The sequence below is a fragment of the Ambystoma mexicanum genome, chromosome 9, assembly GCF_040938575.1.
Source record: "Ambystoma mexicanum isolate Mex_15411 chromosome 9, UKY_AmexF1_1, whole genome shotgun sequence".
NCBI lineage: Eukaryota > Metazoa > Chordata > Amphibia > Caudata > Ambystomatidae > Ambystoma > Ambystoma mexicanum.
Window position 1 is genome coordinate 1,442,155,147 of NC_090931.1, and position 19,443 is coordinate 1,442,174,589.

The window sequence follows — 19,443 nt, forward strand, 5'->3', positions numbered from 1 at the left end:
TGTAGGTGAGACCAGGCTTCCTCAGAGTCCGAGGCCCACGTGACCGCTCTTAGCCATTGGGCGTGCGTGGGAGGCGAGGGGCGAAACCAGCACAGTAGGATGGGTCGTACAGCGAGAAGCATGCAGAGGCCAGCTAGTTTTTTGGAGTTCCGGGGGAGGCCCGGGAGGTCATGGAAGAGGCATACCACCGGGGAGGGACTAATGAGATGGTCGAGCATAGCAGACACTGTCGAGCAGACTGCCTCCCAAAACTGTGAAAGGTGGGGACAGGACCAAATCATATGAATGTAATTGGCAGCATCCAGGCCGCATCTAGGGCAGCTAGAGGGGTGATCACTGGACATGCGGTGCAATCTGATCGGGGTGTAGTGGAACCTATGTAGGACTTTAAACTGTATCAGTTTGAAGCGGGAGTTGAAAGACACCCGGTGTATGCGTTCACACAAGTGTGCCCAGCGCTCATCAGACATTTCAACACCAAGGTCCGCCTCCCACGCCCGCCTCAATTTAGTGAATTCTGGAATAGATCTGGACTGCAGCATAGTGTATAGTCTAGATATTTTACCTCTAGTGGGTGAGGGGGAGGTGAGTTCCTCAATGATAGGGTCGTCCGGTCGTAAAGCCGGGAACATCGGATAATTACGCTTGAGGATCCTGCGAAGGGATGAATATTGGAGACATACACACTGGCCTCTCCTTAAGGGCAATGGGAGGTCGGGCCATTCAACAAATATACCCTGATCAAACACATCACGCAGCAACTCATATCCCGCCTCAGTCCAGCGTCGGACCATGGCCGGTGGCACCCGTGGGATCCCCGGTAGGAAGTTCCAGAGAGGGAGGTTACCATGGAAGGTGTGAGCAGTACCTGACAATTTCCTTGTTTTTGCCAATGCCAGGGATGTGCAGGCGACCGGGCTCTTTGAGTCCAGCACCAGAGGGGTGGGTTGTATCACCAAGGAGCGAATGTCACGGTCGCAGACCGCAAGTTTCTCGAGTCTAACATGTGGCGGGGGTACGTTGTGTTAAACCAGTAGGATGTATATTGGATTTGGGATACCAGCCAGTATTTAAGGAAGTCAGGGGCACCAAAGCCCCCATAAGCCATAGGGGTAGATAAGGTATCCAGTTTAAGGCGGACCACACCCGAATGCCAAAGGAAGGAATTGACCGTGCGGGTCAGTTCCCGGAAGAAACCCCCCCCCCCGGCCGCAGGGGGATATTGGTGAACTTGTAGAGTAACTGGGGCAACACCACCATTTTCAGTAGACCTATCCTGCCTGCGAGGGATATCGGGAGTTTGTCCCAGACTAGAACCTTAGATGACAAATGTTTGAGATACTTTTGGTAGTTCTCGTTGAAAGTCAGCGCTTGATGGCGCGTTATCTCGATCCCCAGGTAGGTGAAAGTAGACTGGGCCCATGTGAACCCCTGGGTGTCAGGAGGGGGGGGAATGCATTCTGTAAGAGGGAAGAGTGTAGATTTCGAACAATTCACCTTAAGGCCCGAAATTCGGCCAAAATGTTTGACGTCTTCCAGTATTGGGGATAAGTTGACGGAGGGAGAACGTATAAGCAACAGAGCATCAACGGCATATAGAGACACTATGTCCGCCTGGCCCGTCGTGCGGAGTCCTCTATGTGCATGGAATTGGCGGAGCATGTCAGCGAAGGGCTCTATTGCTATGGCGAAGATCAAGGGAGAGAAGGGGCATCCCTGTCTCGTCCCCCTGGCAATCCTAAAGAGGGGGGAGCAGCGGTCGCCGGTGCGGACCCTAGCCACAGGGTCAGAGTAGAGAAATCTGACCCAGGAGAGAAAAGAGGGACCAAATTTACAGCTCTCGAGGACCCGCCACAATTACCTCCATGAAACCGAATCAAACGCTTTTTAAATGTCGAGCGTGGCCGCTACCGCATGTGTCTCGGGGTTTATTCTGTTAATTATATTAAAGAGACGCCTAAGGTTCAGAGAGGTAGAGCGACCGGGGATGAAGTCCCCCTGATCCGGATTGATGATAGATGGCAAGAGGGGAGCCAACCAGAGTGCTAGTGCCTTAGCGTATATTTTGACATCGCAATTTATAAGTGAGAGCGGGCGGTATGAACCCCATTGTGAGGGGGATTTACCAGATTTAAGTAATACCGTAATTATGGCTTCACGAAGTGAAGGGGGAAATACACCGGCTTCAACCGATTCCTCCCAGAGAGCCAACAGGTGAGGGAGCAATAGTAGTTTATAGCGCTTATAAAATTCAACTGGGATACCATCCCAGCCAGGGGCCCTGCCCGAGGATAAGGAGTCCACCGCATCAGAGAGCTCCTCAAGCGTAAGTGGGGAATCAAGGGAACCCGCGGACTCTGGAGAGAGAGTCAACAAAGGAAGGGTATTGAGGAAGGAGTCAATCTCCGCCGCTGGCACCTCATCAGAGTTGGAATATAGGGTTTCATAGAACGTGAAAAATTCTGTATTGATGTCCTGTGAGGTGACAGCCATAGAGCCGTCCGATCTCTCAATCCCAAGTATATGCGGGGACCCCATCTCGTGACAGATAAGTCTCGCCAGAAATCGGCCAGGGCGCTCGCCCTCCCCGTATCTTCTCGCCATGCCAGGGTTATCCAAGAATTTTTATTTGCGCTCCGCAAGGGATCGGAACGTATCCAGCTCCACCCCGATGTCAGCCAGGGTACCCGGAGTGGAGTGAAGTGAACATTTAGCCTCAAGGGTCGATAATTTAGATTCGCTCTCTGCGAGGTTTCTGCGGATCGACTTAAGGACACCGTTCTCCTTCGACAGCGCTATCCCTCTAATGTAAACCTTGAAGGACTCCCATAGAATGGCCTGCGATGCTACCGAGCCTGTGTTTGTCTCAAAGAACTCCTCGATGGATAGCTCGAGTTCAGAACAGAACTCCGGGTCCAGAAGGGAAAGAGGCTTCAGCCTCCAACGTCGAGTGCAGCCGGGATCCGGCCCCCAATCTATGGTGATAGTCACAGGAGAGTGGTCAGACAGGGTCCTGGGGAGAATCATTAGCTGTATGACATTCTTAACTAGTACGTTGGAGATCACCCATCTGTCAATACGGGAATAAGAATCGTGGACCAAAGAGTAGAAAGAATAAACGCGGGAATCCGGGTAAAAGAACCTCCATGCATCAACCATGGCGAAACGGGGTAGGGACGATAGTGCAGCATAGGCTGCTCTAGAAAGTTGACGAGGTTTGGACCCAGATCTGTCGAGGGCTACATCAAAAATTGTGTTAAAATCCCCCCCCCCCCCACAGAGGATGGGGACAAGGGGGAAGCCATCGAGAAGGGACGAGACCTGTACATAAAAATCTGGATCATCTATATTGGGACCATAAATGTTCAGCAGGACTATCTTCTTATTTTGAAGCGTAGCATGAAGCAGTACATATCTGCCCTGAGGGTCTATGTGTGAGGAGATGAGAGTGAACTTGAGACTCTTATGAATGAGGGTCATGACCCCACGGCTTTGGGAAGAGAAATCAGTGGAGAATCTGTGGGGGCCCCATGATTTGGCAAATCTCATACACTGTTCCGTGCGGGCATGTGTCTCCTGTAAGAAAAGAACCTTGGATCCATGACGCTCAGCCTGCAGCTGTAGCTGCCTCATCTTTTTGTAGTTACCCAACCCCCGAACATTCCAGCTCATAAAAGTCAGGTCGCTCCCAGACATTGATACGGGGGCGAATATATCGAATATATCAGAGAAAATACCAATAGCCAATGGGCCAGTTTAGTCGAGCGCGGCACCAGGCGTACAGGGGTGCGCCGCAGCTCGACCCCTTCACTGAAGTATCCTTGAGGGGGGCCCCAGCAGTCGGCACCCCCGGCGAGCAGGATCACGGTCCAGGAAGGGCCGGGCCACAGCGGCGCCGAGGACGCCCCCCGAGGCGGTGTCTGATAGCACCGCGGCCCGCAGCCGTATGTGCCGCCTTTCTGCGGATGAAAGAGGAACGCAGGGTCAGGGCTCCGGGGGAGGCCTCCTCAGTCAGTGAGCCCCGGCAGGGGTGGGTGGGGATCCTCGCTGGAACGAGTGGTGGCTCTGGCGGTCAAAGAGGCCCAGCACGTCCCACAGCCGGAACAGGACGCTGGCGCGAAGCCGCCTCGCTGGTGGGGGAGGGGCGGATAGATGTCGGGATCTCAGGGTCCCCGGCACCGTTTCGCGTCGGGGTTCGGGCCAGATGAAGCCCGGATCATCCGCAATCGAGTCGTGCCCTCTGAAGTCGGGTATGAATGCAAGAAGGTGCCGCAAAAAGGATCCTGTGACCTGCCTGCCGCGGAGAGTCACATTCAAGAGGTCATCTGGTTCGGCGCTCAACAGCGACCACCGTCTCAAATATTTTTCTAATTACTGATTTACCCGCTCAGTTTGCCCATTTGTTTGTGGATGATAACCAGAGGAGAGCTGTACTTCAATTCCCAACTCCTTGCAGAAAGCCTGCCAAAATCTAGAGATAAACTGCAGTCCCCGATCGGACACTATTTGTGTTGGTAACACATGTAATCACACAATTTCCTGTAAAAAACTCTTCGCTTAATTCCTTGCTGAGATCTTTCCCTTCATAGGAATGAAATGCCCTGCCTTGGTCAACAAATCTACCACCACCAATACCGTAGTACATCCTCGATCTTTTGGAAGATCCACTATGAAATCCATAGAAATTGTATACCAAGGACTGGGGGGTGAACTGGCAAAGCATGGAGTAAACCTGACGGTTTACCTCCTCCTGACTTGGACCGAGCACAAACTTCACAGGTTTTCACATAGTCTTCAGTATCCTGTCTCATACCTTCTCACCAAAATGTTCTTTCCACTAATTGTAGTGTCTTACGAATTCCAGGGTGCCCTGCTAAACTAGACTCATGACATTCTTGTAAAATCTCCTTATGCAGCTCTTTATTGGGAAGATATATTTTAGAATTGAAATAAGGAAGTCCATTTACCATACTTCTTTCTGGTTTTTCTACTACCCAAGACAAAATCTCTTTCTCAGACATCTCCTTTAGAATCTTCTTAAGAAATAAATCATCCTCCAACATGGCACTTAGAATAAATCAATCCTCCGCAATCACTGGTTCCGGTTGAGTTTTACACTCTGCATCTTCAATTGAAACTTGTTCAGATAAAGCATCAGCCTTACCGTTCAGACACCCTGATTTGAAGGAAGTAACTGAAAACAGTTCTCAGCACAAAACAGTGAAGTAAATTCCACCACTCTCCTCCCCCAATCTATCCAAGAGTTATGATACATCAACCCGGGCATACCCAAAATTACTTTCAATTTAGGGGCGTCTGTTAATTCAAAGACAATTTCCTCCCAATGTTCCCTGACATTTCCATCTCAAGTACAACAGTTTCATGAGTAATTAGGCCTGAAGTTAGCGGAGACCCACCTACCGCTCTCACCTGCTCTGCCCTGTCCATCAAAATATACGGTTCATCCATAGCTTTAACTACGTTCCAATCCATAAAATTCCCAGCGGCACCGGAGTCTATTACCACCGGACCACTGCTCTTCAATACCCCTTTAACTGATAAGGATACGTTTAGTGTGAGATGTGGCACGGCTGCTTGTATTGTGTTGGCTACTTGCTGACTTCTGGAACTGCTGGTTTATGAAGGGGTCTTCGGACACCAAGGACAATTTCCTACAAAATGTCCAGACATACCGCAATACATGCATACATTATTTGACATTCAAATTTCTCTTGGCCAGCTTGCCATAAACAATGTAAAAATAAAGATTTGTTTCTTTCCACACTGTAATTTCTTCACAAACCACATTGGCACAATGCTCAAATGTTTTTAGCCATCTTTTCCATGGCAATACAGGTTCACCAACTTTAGGTAGAAAAATAGCAGGTGAAGGGATACTGTACATAGGCATGTCTCCTGCACCACTGCAATTGGCCGTTAAGTTGTGTTCAAAGTGGCAAAGGTGCACTTATATTCAATATTGTATGTTGAAGGAAAAACCTTTATTTTTATTTTTTATGTACAATTCTTCACGTAAATATTAAAGCACTCCTTAGTATTTATTTATATTTTCCTTGTATTCACTTTTTGGTTTCTCCTTATTTACACTGCGTTCTTTTTTTTATGTATGCATGGAGACTAAAGCAAAACAAATGTATTCAGGAACTGGGACGAGGAAGAGGATGCTGTCCTTATGATGATGTCCTTGCTGTGCCTGGCCTGTTAAAATGGCTGAAAGTTACGTGAGGATTTTCACGTCATGAAGTCCTTTTTTCTAATTTTTCCAACTGTCGGAGCGACAGTGGGTATCCTGCTAATTAATTCACTGCTCCTTACATCAATACACTGTGCAAATTGCAGAGCTTTGCTTATTTGCTTATATCGGGGATTTATTATTGCTTGGGACAGTTTGCTGCAGGGAACACTTGTCGCAACTTGCAGTATATGTGGATGTCGTTATAGGAGCATACAGACACGGAGGAACGTGAAAATAGTATATATTATGTTAAGTTAAACTTGTATATAAGGGGATATAAATGCTGCCTCTGCTTCTCTCGTCTTCCAACCATCCTTCACTCTCTCCATTGCATTCCCTGGTAGAATTCCTCTCTCCAACATTCTCGTTGTACATGATACACAATACTACACCTAGGTGTGTGTTTTTTCCTTGCATTTAGACATTAGTGGATGTGTAGGACAATAGTTTACGATCAGTTCTAAACCAACATTTTTATTCTGAATGTTACACGAGTGGCTGGTTTGCAGGAACCAGATAGTGCAGAAAGGGGATATCTCTCCTATCTTTCACCTAGATAGGTGGCCCTCCAACGCTTGCTAGGCGCAGCACACTTGCATAAAGGGATACTTTAATCTTTGCAGAGACATGTACCTAAGTTCTCAGGTTTATAAAATAAATAAAAGATTCCTCTCTTCAGTGTTTACATCTTATTTTATGGGCCATCGCTAGTGACCAGACAATATTTGTAACTGTAGGTAAACCCCCATTTTCCTCTCCTAGCCATATCCCCATATTAGTTGTATATCTTATTTATCATTGTTTCCCTATGAACCTGCAGCATGTAAGAGAGTGAATCAGACAGAACATACCCCTATGCGCATACTGAAGACTTGTCGACAGTCATCACAACAAGAAGCATGGTCTCTTGTCAGTCACACTGGGGCAGATCCCAAAGCCCCTTGACCATCACTGCCCTGCAACTCCTAGCAGTGCAAGGGTTCTCACCGTGTAGGTCTTGGCTTCCAGCGGCGAGAAGATCCACTCTACTTGAGCCGTCATGCCTGGCAGGATTTCCCCTCGAGGGTTCAGGCACTGGAAGATGGGGTGTTGGTAGTTGTCTTCCTGAACGTCCCTCAGGCTATCAAGCTGGATCTCATAAATGACTGGCACGGAGCCCCCATTGAACAGCTCGTAGACCTGAGGAGAAAAGATGAAACATTTCTACATGGGATTCAGGGACCTCTGTTCCCAGCCCCCGACACGTGAAAGCAAAAGGACAGTGCTAACATGTCAAAAGCAGGTGTGTTATTAGAATCTGAATGTATAAAGGTTTAAAGTACATACAAAATGGGTCCAAACAGAAAAAAAGAAAGCACACCCCCTTCCTCCACCCAGACCCCATCAACACAATCACAGAATTAGCACAAATCTAAAATTCTGCCCCAGATATCCTCCAACAATTTGATTTTATTCAGACGTCCGTATAAGCTTAGACATTTCATCAACCCATAGACTGTCCTTGGGACACATTGACTTCCAATTTCGCAAGATTAATTTCTTAGCCATCAAAATGGGCAGTTTGTATTTGGGTCTATGTCCTTTTCCGACTTGATGGTATTTCATGGTGCAAATGAAAACTTCATGGGCCTGATTCATGGAAGTGTTTTATAATGGTGCAATCCCATAGGAAAACATTCCATGAATCAGGCCCTATGTCTTTCTACTTTTTCCAATTTTTGGCTGAATAATTGGGTTATTTGGGGGTTCTCTTCTATCGATGTTATGAAGGAGGGCAGACAACATGTAGTACCAAGTTGGTGTGTGAAGGTTTGTTCAACTGGGAATGCTAATGAGTATTAAATTGAAACTAGGCTTGTTACCTTCAGCTGATCAAAACAGTTCATTTAACGGGTACATGGTTCAAACTTTACGTCAGTAAATTAAGGACCACACAATTTTGGGGGATGTACGAAAAGTCTGCATCCAACTCCCCCAGCCGCTCCAGGGGGAAAATGCACATGTGGGTGGAGACTAGGCTAGAATCCATGTGGGATTCCGCCTGTTTTTACACCAGCATTCTACAATTGTTTTAGGGATTGCATGCATTTCTTTCCAAAAAAAAGAGTTTAAGTGTCCCTCTCGGTTTAATGTATGGGCATTCCAAAATGATGTCCAAGGACATTTAGTTTTGGTGCATTTTAGAGGAGCAAACCTTTGCTACACAGAAAAGAGCTAAGTGAGAAGACCAGTGGTATGAAATGGAAAACACACAATTTATTTTAAGTGACCTTCCGCATTTAAACCAATGTGCAGGGGTTTTACATTATTTGTGCCAATCGGACTTGCCTTTCAAATCATCTGCTTTCGTTCTTCCTTGTTGCACAGTATCTTCTTGTGTTACTGCTAGCTTCATGTGCGACTCCATCTGCTCTACTCCCAGCACAGCACTGTTGTCCCCCACTGTGAGCTCAGCTTTGCTCCCTGTGTTTTCATCTCCTCAGAGCCCCTACCTCCCTCTACTCCCCTTCCATGCACTAGCCCTAACCTTGTACCTCCTGGGACCCTTTCCGAAAGTGCCGAAGGTTGGGCCTTCCCGCCCCACTATACCTCATCCTCACTACTAGCCAAAAAATGTATCAACACCATAGCCCTATCCCTCCCCACACCTGGCCACCTCCAGCAAAAAAGGTCTAGAGAAATTCTACCTGCAGAAGCATGTGGGGCATCACAACCAGGGTTCTAACAGCATCTCAAGCCCCACCACCCTCACTCTATGCATGCTGCAGAACAGTCTGATGCCAGCAGAGACAGACAGGTTGCTTTATCTTCTTTGAATGTCTGCTTGTCAGATATTTTATCTCACCCCAGCCCACTGCGCACCACACTATCACCCCACAGAACAGTACTGCATACATCTCTACTACACTGCCAACATCCATGTCTTCACCCGACACCACCACACACAACATCACCATTCTACCAACCTACATCGCCACCCGATCACTCAACACCACTACTTCATACACCTCTATTTCCACGCCCCTATAGGTCCACATCCACACACCTCTACACCCCAACCACCACACCCACTCCAAAGCACTGCTGTACACCATGCATTACCACTTCAAACCACCACACCACCATTCCACCTGGTAACTACTCTAGACGCCTCCACTTTATGCTTGCAACCCCAGCTCTAGCCCCCTGGCCACACTTTACCCCTACCCCCATCCCCACTCTTTCCATCCACATCCACCCCAACCCCGGTTCATCCTGCACTACCCCACCACACATAGACCCCTTCGCTTCCCACGCACCCTGCCTTACCCGCCACTAATCAAATTCACCCTTTACCACCTCTCTCTACCCCTCCCACATTTCCTTGCATCTCTCTACACCATCCACTCTTGCTTAACCCTCTCTTCCCCCAATAGGCCTTCATCACTCCTCTCTAACCCCCACCCTTCCTTTTCACTCTCTACCCCCACACACCATTCCCCAACCCTATCGACACCTACTGTGAAGGCATCATTGAGCGAATACAGCCAAAAGATTCAGAATTCAAAATAAACACTTTTATTAACTTAAATGTTAGGATGGAAAAAGGCTTAACTTGCCCTATGCTAAGGTGGGATTTCCCTACCTAAAGAAAACTAAGGAAAGTCTGAGTCAAAGAGTTCAAATGAAGAATCTGTCTGTGTCCAAAACATTGCCCTCACAACTAAATCTGTACAACGTGTAGAGATGTCAGCAACCAAAAAGAAAACAGTGTTTAACACAAAGTTCTGTGCTTCTTCCAGCTCGCAGCTTCCTTTCAGCTCCCTTCCCCATGTGTGAAATAGTTCCACAAAAGTCTCAAAATTATCTTCCTTGGATTTAAGATGAAATATTCTGAATCAGGACCCGGGGTTCCCTTCCCCAAGTCAGTACTCAGGGTTCCCTTCCCTAAGATTTAAGTAACAGATCAAAAAGCAAGGTATCCTTGTCTTCTAAATGTTAAGTTCCAAAGATCAATCAATTTTGCTTGCAAACATTAGTTCCATTAGTTTGCAGCTTTCACACAAGTCAACATCAATAATCCTTGTACTTTTTAAAGTCCAACTGTAAATTAAGCTTCAGCAACTTTTGTTTGCATGTTCTTTAAAGTCACATTCATTTTAGAACTCAGCATGCTGTGGTTTGCTTATCGTTTAAAGTTGTATTCATTTCAGCATTTTAACATACAATGGTTTGTTTGGATTTGAGGTTCCGTTCCCTTTCTGGGTTGCTTACAAGGTTTTAGTTCAGTTCGGCATTCAATAATTATGAGTTTTGCTTATGGTTCATTTGTGTTGTATCTGTTGTTCAATATGTGTTAGTTTCACTTTAAATGAATTGCCCAGTATTCAGAGACCTTCGAAAACGTGTTTCTTGACACACACGACCACTCCAATACAAAGTATTCTCAGCTCTGCCCAGCTCTTCGATAACTGACAATGAAGGATCAGAGACTTTCGAAAATGTGCTCATTCAAGGTATGCGACCACTCCAATACAAATTATTCAGCGAATAAAAAAGTTCACACACTCGCGCACCGGGGGTTTCTCATTCATTAGAAACTCACTGGTCGCTTTCACAGTTCTTGTTGCAGGGCGGATGACACAGCCTTCTGCTTTTAGTGTTAGGGCTCCAGCTTCTGCCCCTCAGACGCCCCTGTGTGGGTCACCCCACACAGGGGAATGAGCACTTCAAGCAACAAGGAAAGGGGCAGTCTTCCCACACGTCTCCCTTCACCTTGTTGAGCCTGCTCCAGGGAGTCCCAGCTCCCATGCCATGCTTCCATGGACCGCCTTTCATCGTAGTCCTGAGCGTCTCTGGGTCCTGCTCCAGTTGCTTGAACCAGCCTCCTTGCTGCGTCTCGTGTCGCTTTCTTTTCCACTGGGCTGGTCTCCTTTTATACACCTGCAGCCCCTTGACAGGCAGCAGGTGAGAATGTCCAATTAGTCCTGCCGAACCACAATCAAAGGGCCTGAAATTCACAGCTCTTAGCAGGCATCTTCCTTCCTCCCAGTACCAGAGTGGTAAAAGAGCATATTCTTCATTGTTCTTAGTTGCCTCTTCTTTGTCCCAGTACTGTCAGTCAAGTGACAATTGTGGAGAAATGAGGGGTACTGGCTTAAAACAGCCTATGAAGTTTGGGGAAGGGTTAGGTTGGTTGTCAATAGGAAAAGGGGGATACCATGTCTCGCCCAAAGCACCCCACTCCCTTTACCCAAGGACCCTCCACCCAGGTGATCCTTCCTCGCTTCTCCGCCCCCAGAGTCTGATCCAATAGTGATGGCCTTTCCCAGGAAACCTGCGTAGAGGATCCAAGGGGTTTAGGATTGATAATACCCTTAAGGTTTCTCATACCACTCACACTTCCTCACACCTCTCCACTTGAACCTCCCTTCCTCAGCCCTCTCTATTCCACCACACTCACCACAATCTACCCTCCACCCCTTCCACCCAGGCCTTACTCCTCTCAACCTACGCACTGTAATTCACTTCTCTATGCCCCTATCTCAGCCCATTCTGCAATGTCTCACTCTAGTCCACTAACTGTCCATACCACACGGCCCTTTCTAGCCAAGTTATCTATCCCCGCCAACCCACGCTCACATCAGCATTTGCCCACTCATCATAGCTCATCCATGTCCACCTACTGCTTCCCACCTTAGTTCAACCCTTCTCCCTTAGTTCACCCTAACCCCAGAACTCAGCTCGCTCTTAGTCACCCTGCTTACCTTAAACATGCCAAACATGTCTGCAGTTATTGATTGCTGACAAGTAACAATAGTAATACACATGGTAAAAGTCTTGCGCACACTGCCATGAAGAGAGGTCTTTCTACTATGGCTAACTAATGTTATTTGTATGCAAACACTAGCTTGTAGACATGTATGGCTTTAATAGGTAAGCAGAGCCCAAGTATATATACATTCTTATCTACCAAATGTAAAATGCAATCAATTGCAAAATCCAAAACAATTGCTTATTACTTCATGTGCCAGAATTGATCGTACAACAGTCAAAGCAAGTATTTTCAACAACTGGGCAGAATGCATGCATGTGGAGCAAAGGGCAGAAGGTCATACAGTGTTTGTTTATGCTTTTTAAAATAAAACAATTGTGTTTTTCATAAATAAAGAAATACCCACGCAGCTCAAGCTACTAACTACTGAAAGGAAGTGGACTGATAATTGGATGACATAACAAAGGCAAGTAACGTGGAGGATAAGCCAATCATTTATCGGGATAAAAGGTTGTTTATCATAAAATACATCACGTACATTCAAAAAGTTAATGAAAATGGCAGTGACATATGAAATAAGAAGACAATGAAATTATCAGCATGGAATTGCAGTCCAAAAGCAAACATCAATGTACGTATTCAAGAAGGTTAAGATAAAACTGGATTTTAAAATGGTTGTAAGTAAGGTAATAGTTTGAAAGGAATATGTGGAGCCCATAATAAGTGTACAAATCAAGTGACGTGCCAAATATATTAGTTCAGCCATGCATATCTAAGAGTGGACCCCAAATCTCTTGGAACACATCCGAGTCACCCATATTCTTGTAAAGGATACTTTCAATTGTTGACCCAGTCAGCAATTCATGATCTACATTCAAATATGGAATCGATTTCCAGGTGCATAGGATCATTTTCTTTACTAACATGCCTCCTCTGAATAGACAAACTTCGTTTGCTTTGGGCAAGTCATGTATCCTTCTGTCATTGCCCAGTACGAATAGGGAAGCCTCCATATTATTTCAGTTTCTAGGACAAGGAATATCCTTTCAGATGTTTCTTTCCAGAATCCATTGGTTTTTTGACAGGACCAAATTAAGTGACTCTGCACCCCCCGAGCTCTTCTGCACTTCCAGCATATATCATCTTTTTTCAGTCTCCTTTTATACATCTGGTCTGGTGTCCAATATGTTCGGTGTTTGAGTTTGATTTGACAGTTCAGTGATGTCAATCGTACATTGCGGCAGCACCTTACCCAACATTCAGGTCTTAGATCTGCTTTGATTTCCTGGGCCTACAGTTGCATCATTACCACTTCCTTCATATTTGTTGTCGCCAGAAGTCTATAAAGCGTAGCTCCTGGATGTCCACTAGACATACATATTTCTATATGCAACCAGACATCATTGGTATTGTGACAAATTTGAGGATGTTATCCCTTCTCCCCTAGGGGGAGACCTTTCCCATGGGGCTAGGGTTGCACTGTACTGCATCCACAGTACAATAGTCCCCCTGGGCGCCGTGGGATTATGGACGACCTTGCTATAGGAAGGCTAGAAAGAGACCAACTCAAAGGACGTCCCTCTATGTGGACCAGGTAGAACTCCTTCAGAACTCTTGTAATGAGTCCCCAACTTCTCAAATACATATCAATTCAGAAAGTAAACAAATAGGAGGAGACAGTCCACATCTCTTCCACACACACATTATGACCTTAAAGTGTATCGCTTTAAAACTGGGATGAGGAAGAAGCGACTAGGATGAATGAACTAGAAGTGTGCATTCCTCTAGATGCTTCCTGTCCCTCCTCTGGACTCTTTTGCGACCTCTGCGACTCTCTCTCTCTTTTCTATTCTGCCCTCTGTCCCGACTCACTCTGCAGGGCACACTCTGGATGTCTGATCTGCTCAGACCTCCCCCTCTCTATCCACCTCACCACTCCTCTCTCCTGGAGGGATCACTTTCTCCTTTCCTCCCATCCCTCCCTCTCTACCCCTCGGGCCAAGCTAACTGCAGCACTGCCACTTACCTTCTCGGTCATCCGATCCATGAAGCGTGTGTCAGTTGAGGCTTTTGCCAGCACTTTCTCTCCCCCTCCTCCTCCTCTGGCTGAATCACATCCCGATCGGTGATGTTCTTGCCCCTGTCATGAGGATCCGCTTGAAGCCCAAAGCCAAGTGCAACTCCTAGTATGACTCTGACCTGGTCACCCTTAAACGCAATTGCAGGGTGGCTGAGAGTAAATGGCTAGCTTCTTGTGCATCCTCTAACAAACTGCCCTGCCACCTGCTCCAAAGGCAATACCGGCTCTCTGTCCGCAATAAGAAGAGAGCCCACATCCAAGCCTGTGTCTCTGTCGCATCTAACAACTTGGCTGAACTCTTTAAAATCTGCAAGGAGCTGGCCAATCCTGCTGCAGTCTGTACCTTGCCTGTCCCCTCCCAGACCCTCTGCATGGCCCTGGCTTCTCATTTCATCTCTAAAACCCAGGACATCCTGTCCACCCTCTCGTCTTCTCCTCCTCCTTCCTCTACTCTCTCCTCTACCTCCAGCTCCCCTGTGGCCACCTCTCCTCCCTCTTTCTCTTCCTTTCCTCTGTTCTCCCCTGACGAGGTTTCTAGACAAGTCTGATCTATGAAAGTCTCATCAAAACAGGTTCTTCCCTGTTCTTCCAAAACCATCAAAACCACATTGATACCCTCGCTCCTGCCCTGGCTGACTTCTGCAACCACTCCATCACTGGAGCCTTCCCTTACACCCCCTGAAGCACTCTCGTGTGCACCCTCTTCTCAAGAAACCCTCAGCTGACCCCTCCTGCCCGGCTACCTATCGTCCGATCTCCATCACTCCTTTCCGGGGGGCAAACTCCTGGAAAAACTGGCCATCTCCTAGCTTAATCTTCACACTGAATCTGTTGGTTGACTCCATGACCATCAGTCTGGCTTCAGAGCAACCAGAAGTATGGAAACTGCTCTCCTGAACATCCGTGAAGACCTGCTCTCTAACATTGATGCTAATCTCCCCTCTGTCCTCATTTTACTCGATCTCTCTTCTGCCTTTGACACGGTCAACCATGCCATCCTGCTCAATCGTCTCCGTGATAACCTAGGTATCACCGATCAGGCCCTGGCCAGGCTGACCTCATTCCTCTCTGATCGACCCTCCCAGGTCCAAATTGGGTCCTTCCTTTCCTCTATCTCACTCTCTACCTGTGGTATTCCCGAGGGGGTCTAACCTCTCTCCGTGGCTGTTCAACCAATACCTGGCACCTCTCGCCCACCACATTGCTGCTCTCTGCTGCAACTTTCAGGGCTATACGGATGGCACTCCGCTCGTTTTCTGGCTCCCCTCTGCCACCTCTTCTCCTTCTCTCATCTCTGACCGTCTGCTATCCAGGAGTGGTGTGCCGCCATCGATCTCTGCCTTAATGCCAGTAAGACAGAGATTCTCCTCATCGGCACACCTGCACCCTCCTTTCCGGTCACTCTCTGGCCGGCTTCCCTCTTCCTGCTCCCACCTGTGAGGCCAAGAACCCCATGGTCATCTTCGACTCCACACTCTCCTTTTCTCCTCACATCTCTGACGTCTTTAAGTGGTCAAACTACCAAATGCACCTCCTCAGAGGTATTCTTCCTTTCCTCTCCTTCCTCCAGAAGCTCACTGTCTCTTGAGCTCTGGTTCTCTCTAGGGTGGACTGCTGCAACAGCCTCTTTCTAAATCTGTCTGCTTCTACTCTGCGCCCGCTGCAACTCATCCTGAACAGGACTGCTAGACTTGTACTTGGCCTCAAGCCCAGGGATCGTATCTCTCCAGCACTGAAATCTCTGCATTGGCTCCCAGTGGCTGCAAGGATTACGTTCAAGAACCTCTGCATTGTCCACAAGGCCTTCTGGGGCCTGGGTCCTCAAAACCTCCAACTCTCTCTTCGTAAATACCTTCCTACTCGAGCTCTTCGCTCCTCCACCTCCAACTCCCTCAGGGTCAGTCGCTTCTCCTAGCAACAAGTTGGTGGTAGAACTCTTTCTTCAGCTGGGGCCTCACTCTGGAGCCTTCCTCTTTACTTCTGCCTTCTCTCTTCCTCTCCCCTGCTGACTTCCTGTCTGATACTACACTGGTCAGCTGGCTACCCTCTGATTTTGGGCCCAGGTCCCTGCCCACCCAGTTGGACACCCACACTACCTCCCGGCAACCCTTGCACTTGTGTCTGTATCTGTAACCCTATAGTCCCCCTACCTGCACTTTTGACACCTGCTTTCTGCACTTACCCTTGCACCTGCTGGCCGCACTTCTTGTTATTGTTTTGATCCCATGTACAGCACTGCCCCTCTCCCCTTTCCCCTGGCATTTTTCCCTTCCATCCCCTGCACTTGTGCAATCTCAATGTCACTTGGCCTAGTAAGATCCCTGTCTCTGTCCTCGCTCTGTTCCCCCTTCCTTGCCTTGTCACGCCTTGAAACTCTTGTGTATGGGCGCGTTACAAATGCCATATCATATCATAGTCAGTTTCACCACTTTAGTACTGACATGAGGAAGATGCCTATAAAGGATCAGGCATGTCCTGTTAATTGGTGTAATGAGGGTCAGGCATGCTACCTGCACTGCAACCTATTGAGAGGCTACAGATGCTTAAAGGCAGGCCCACCCCGCAAAACAGAGAGAGCCTGCCTGGAGAGAAGGTGGAAGACATGCAGCAAGGATCAGGCTGTAGCAGGACCGGCAAAGAGGACGCCATGTCTTCCCAGACGGGAAAGAAGATGCCACAACTTGAGCAGCCTGTGAGAGGACCAAAACCCCACCACTTGCCAGTGTTACGTGTTCCCAGCTGGAGCTGGGGAACACAGAGAACTCTTCACAGCCGCATGACGCTGCCCGAGGGTTTTCCGAAAGTGAGCGTTGCTCGCTGTGACTCCCGACATCTACCCGGGAACAGAGAGTGGATCTATTACAAAGTGTTTTGGGAAATGCAATGAAGGAATAATTAATAATGGAAAAGGTGCCAAGTATTGTGGGAAACTCAACGGCAAATATTGAATAACGAACTAAAGAGAAGGCATAGAAAGCAGGTGAAATTGTAGCACGAGTGGTAAAAAAATATGTGCTATGGTGAAAGGAATGACATTTGTTACAAGTATTCAGGAACCAAAGTGAAAGATGTTATGAGCATTTATGAACTGAATGAAAGGCCAATGGAAATAACAAGTTGTTGAACTCAGAGGGTTAACCTGAATGTAAGTTGTGGCATAGCCAAAAGACTGCCAATACACAAATGGCGATTAAGCCCTAAAGCTGCCAGAGAGAGAAAGATAGGTTTTGGACACAGACAGACTTAAGTTGAACTTATTGATACAGACAATTCCTCTAGGTACGGAAATTCTACTTTTGCACAGGACAAGTAAGGCCTTAATCAATCCTGACATATAAAACAAAGTTCTTTTTGTTAAGAAAGTGAATCTGTTGTCTGTGTCTTGCTTCATGATGCTTTCACAAGGGATACATAAGAGAAGCATAAAAGAGTATATTCTTGTGAACTGCCTATTGACATTTGGTCAAGCTAGTACAGGCTGGAGAGGCCCCAAAAAGAAAGGACAGGCCTTGGAGGCCCCAAAAGCGAGAGAAACCCCACAAGAAGGATTCTAGGGGAAAGGACTATGACCCTAATCTTGGAGTCCCACAGTTTTAAACATTTCTTTATTTTTGCCACTTGTGATTACCCAAGAGACTGGGAACTTTTCTGTTGGTTGGATCACACAGAACATTTTACTTTAAGAAGAGATCATCCTTACACAGTGTCATGTCCTGAATCTGCTATACCCGTGGGGGAAGATCCTGGCGGTTGCCGTGGCGCCTAGGACAACGCCGTCAGCGTCTTGTTTGTGGGACTACCATACCCAGCAGAGCTAGCATTTGGAGAAGGCATAGACCGCTTGCTTCTGTGCATTCCCCGCCTCACCTGGATATTGGCTAGCTATTTAGGTCACGCCCCTTCAGATGACCGGTGCTCCTTAACCGTTGTTTCGGCACAGCTAGCAGCGTTTCCTAGTCTTCTCCATAGTTCCTGTTTCTGTGTTTCTGGACTAGGCTTGCTCTTTTTGGACTTGCTTGGGATTACGACTCTCTGTCTGGTGCCGCATTCTCGCATATTGGTTCCCAGTTGTGCTTTTGGACTCCAGACTGTCTTCTGGCTCAAGTTTGAGTAACGTTTTGTTTCTGGTTGCCCTGATTCCCTCTCCCCGACCTCCCTCACTAGTGCGCCTCTTCCTACCTGCATTTTGGACTTCTGCACTTGTGGACACGTGTCCTCACTTCCCCGGACGCTCTGCTGCAGAGCGAGGACACGCCCACCTCGACCTAAGGCTGAACGCTTCCCTTTACCCCCACAGGGAATACTCCATCTTTCACTTACCTGGATGCTCTGCTGACACAAGTGAGGGTGTTGTGTTCCAAGCATGTTCTGGAACTCCTTTATGGACGCTCTGCTGACATCCCCATATTGGATTGCTTTGTTCTGCCAAAGATGCACCCTCGTTCCACCCAGGTTAGGGACTTCCCTTGCTCACCACCAAGGCCTCCAGTTTCTGCTCCTGGGAATCCGCTGAATACTTCAAAGACCCATCCACTTCGATGTACCTCGTGTTCCTTCACAAGTAGGTTCAGCTACGCTCCAAGGGACGAAGACGGATAAGATTGTGGGCTTGTGGGGAGCGAGGTGTTGGTGCCATCAAGGAAGGACAAGTATTCATATTTGCCTTGTTTTCTTTCCCTAGCTCTGCTGTGTCTCCTGCCTTTTTGCCTGAGCTCTTGGCCTGACAGGTCATTATACCCTGCAAGCCATGCTCTCAGGAAGAAAGTCTACATTCTTCAAAGGGATCGGGTCTGCTCGTCTTCTTAGTATCCAGGATAGACCCAACGGAGTACGACACACAGTTGGTCTCAGTTATACTCTTGGGGACAAAAGTAGGCTTTTTAGGACACAACCGTGATGGACCTTATAATTTGGACATTCTGACAATTTCCTTAGTTTACTTAGAGACAGTGAAACCCCTCAGTTTTAGGGAGAGACATTTCTCCAACCCTTTTTAATATAATAAAGGTTTCTACCCAAAAACATGCCACCTGTGTCCTAGTCTTAAATCTGCACCCTCACATATGGTGTCAGCAATAGGATCGGACCTAGTTGATTCAAACTGGGGGACCCTTACTTTTTTCCCAAACTTGGTAAGTGTGCTAGTCCTCCCTCAGTCACCACTAAGGAGTCAATAGGATTTGATCTCTCCAGTACTAGGGAATCAATCCTAGAACCTGGTGAAAGACAACTAATACCCACAGACTTAATATTAATCCCCCCCCTACTCCCTGGGACTTACATCAGGTTGGCCGCAAAGTCTGGTCTGGCTTGGAAGTATGGCCTAGATGTAATGGCAGGCGTAATAGACCA

The 19,443-nt window shown here is 47.5% G+C and overlaps 1 protein-coding gene across 2 annotated transcripts in view; it reads right to left on the reverse strand.

Moving 5' to 3' along the window:
• Window positions 1-19,443, reverse strand: part of CFAP65 (cilia and flagella associated protein 65) — an 825,303-nt gene that overhangs the window by 238,150 nt on the left and 567,710 nt on the right. For both annotated transcript variants that reach the window (XM_069616861.1, XM_069616860.1), the window contains exon 23: window positions 7,244-7,435. In XM_069616861.1, coding sequence (XP_069472962.1) covers window positions 7,244-7,435 — 192 coding nt within the window. The remainder of the gene's footprint in view (window positions 1-7,243; window positions 7,436-19,443) is intronic.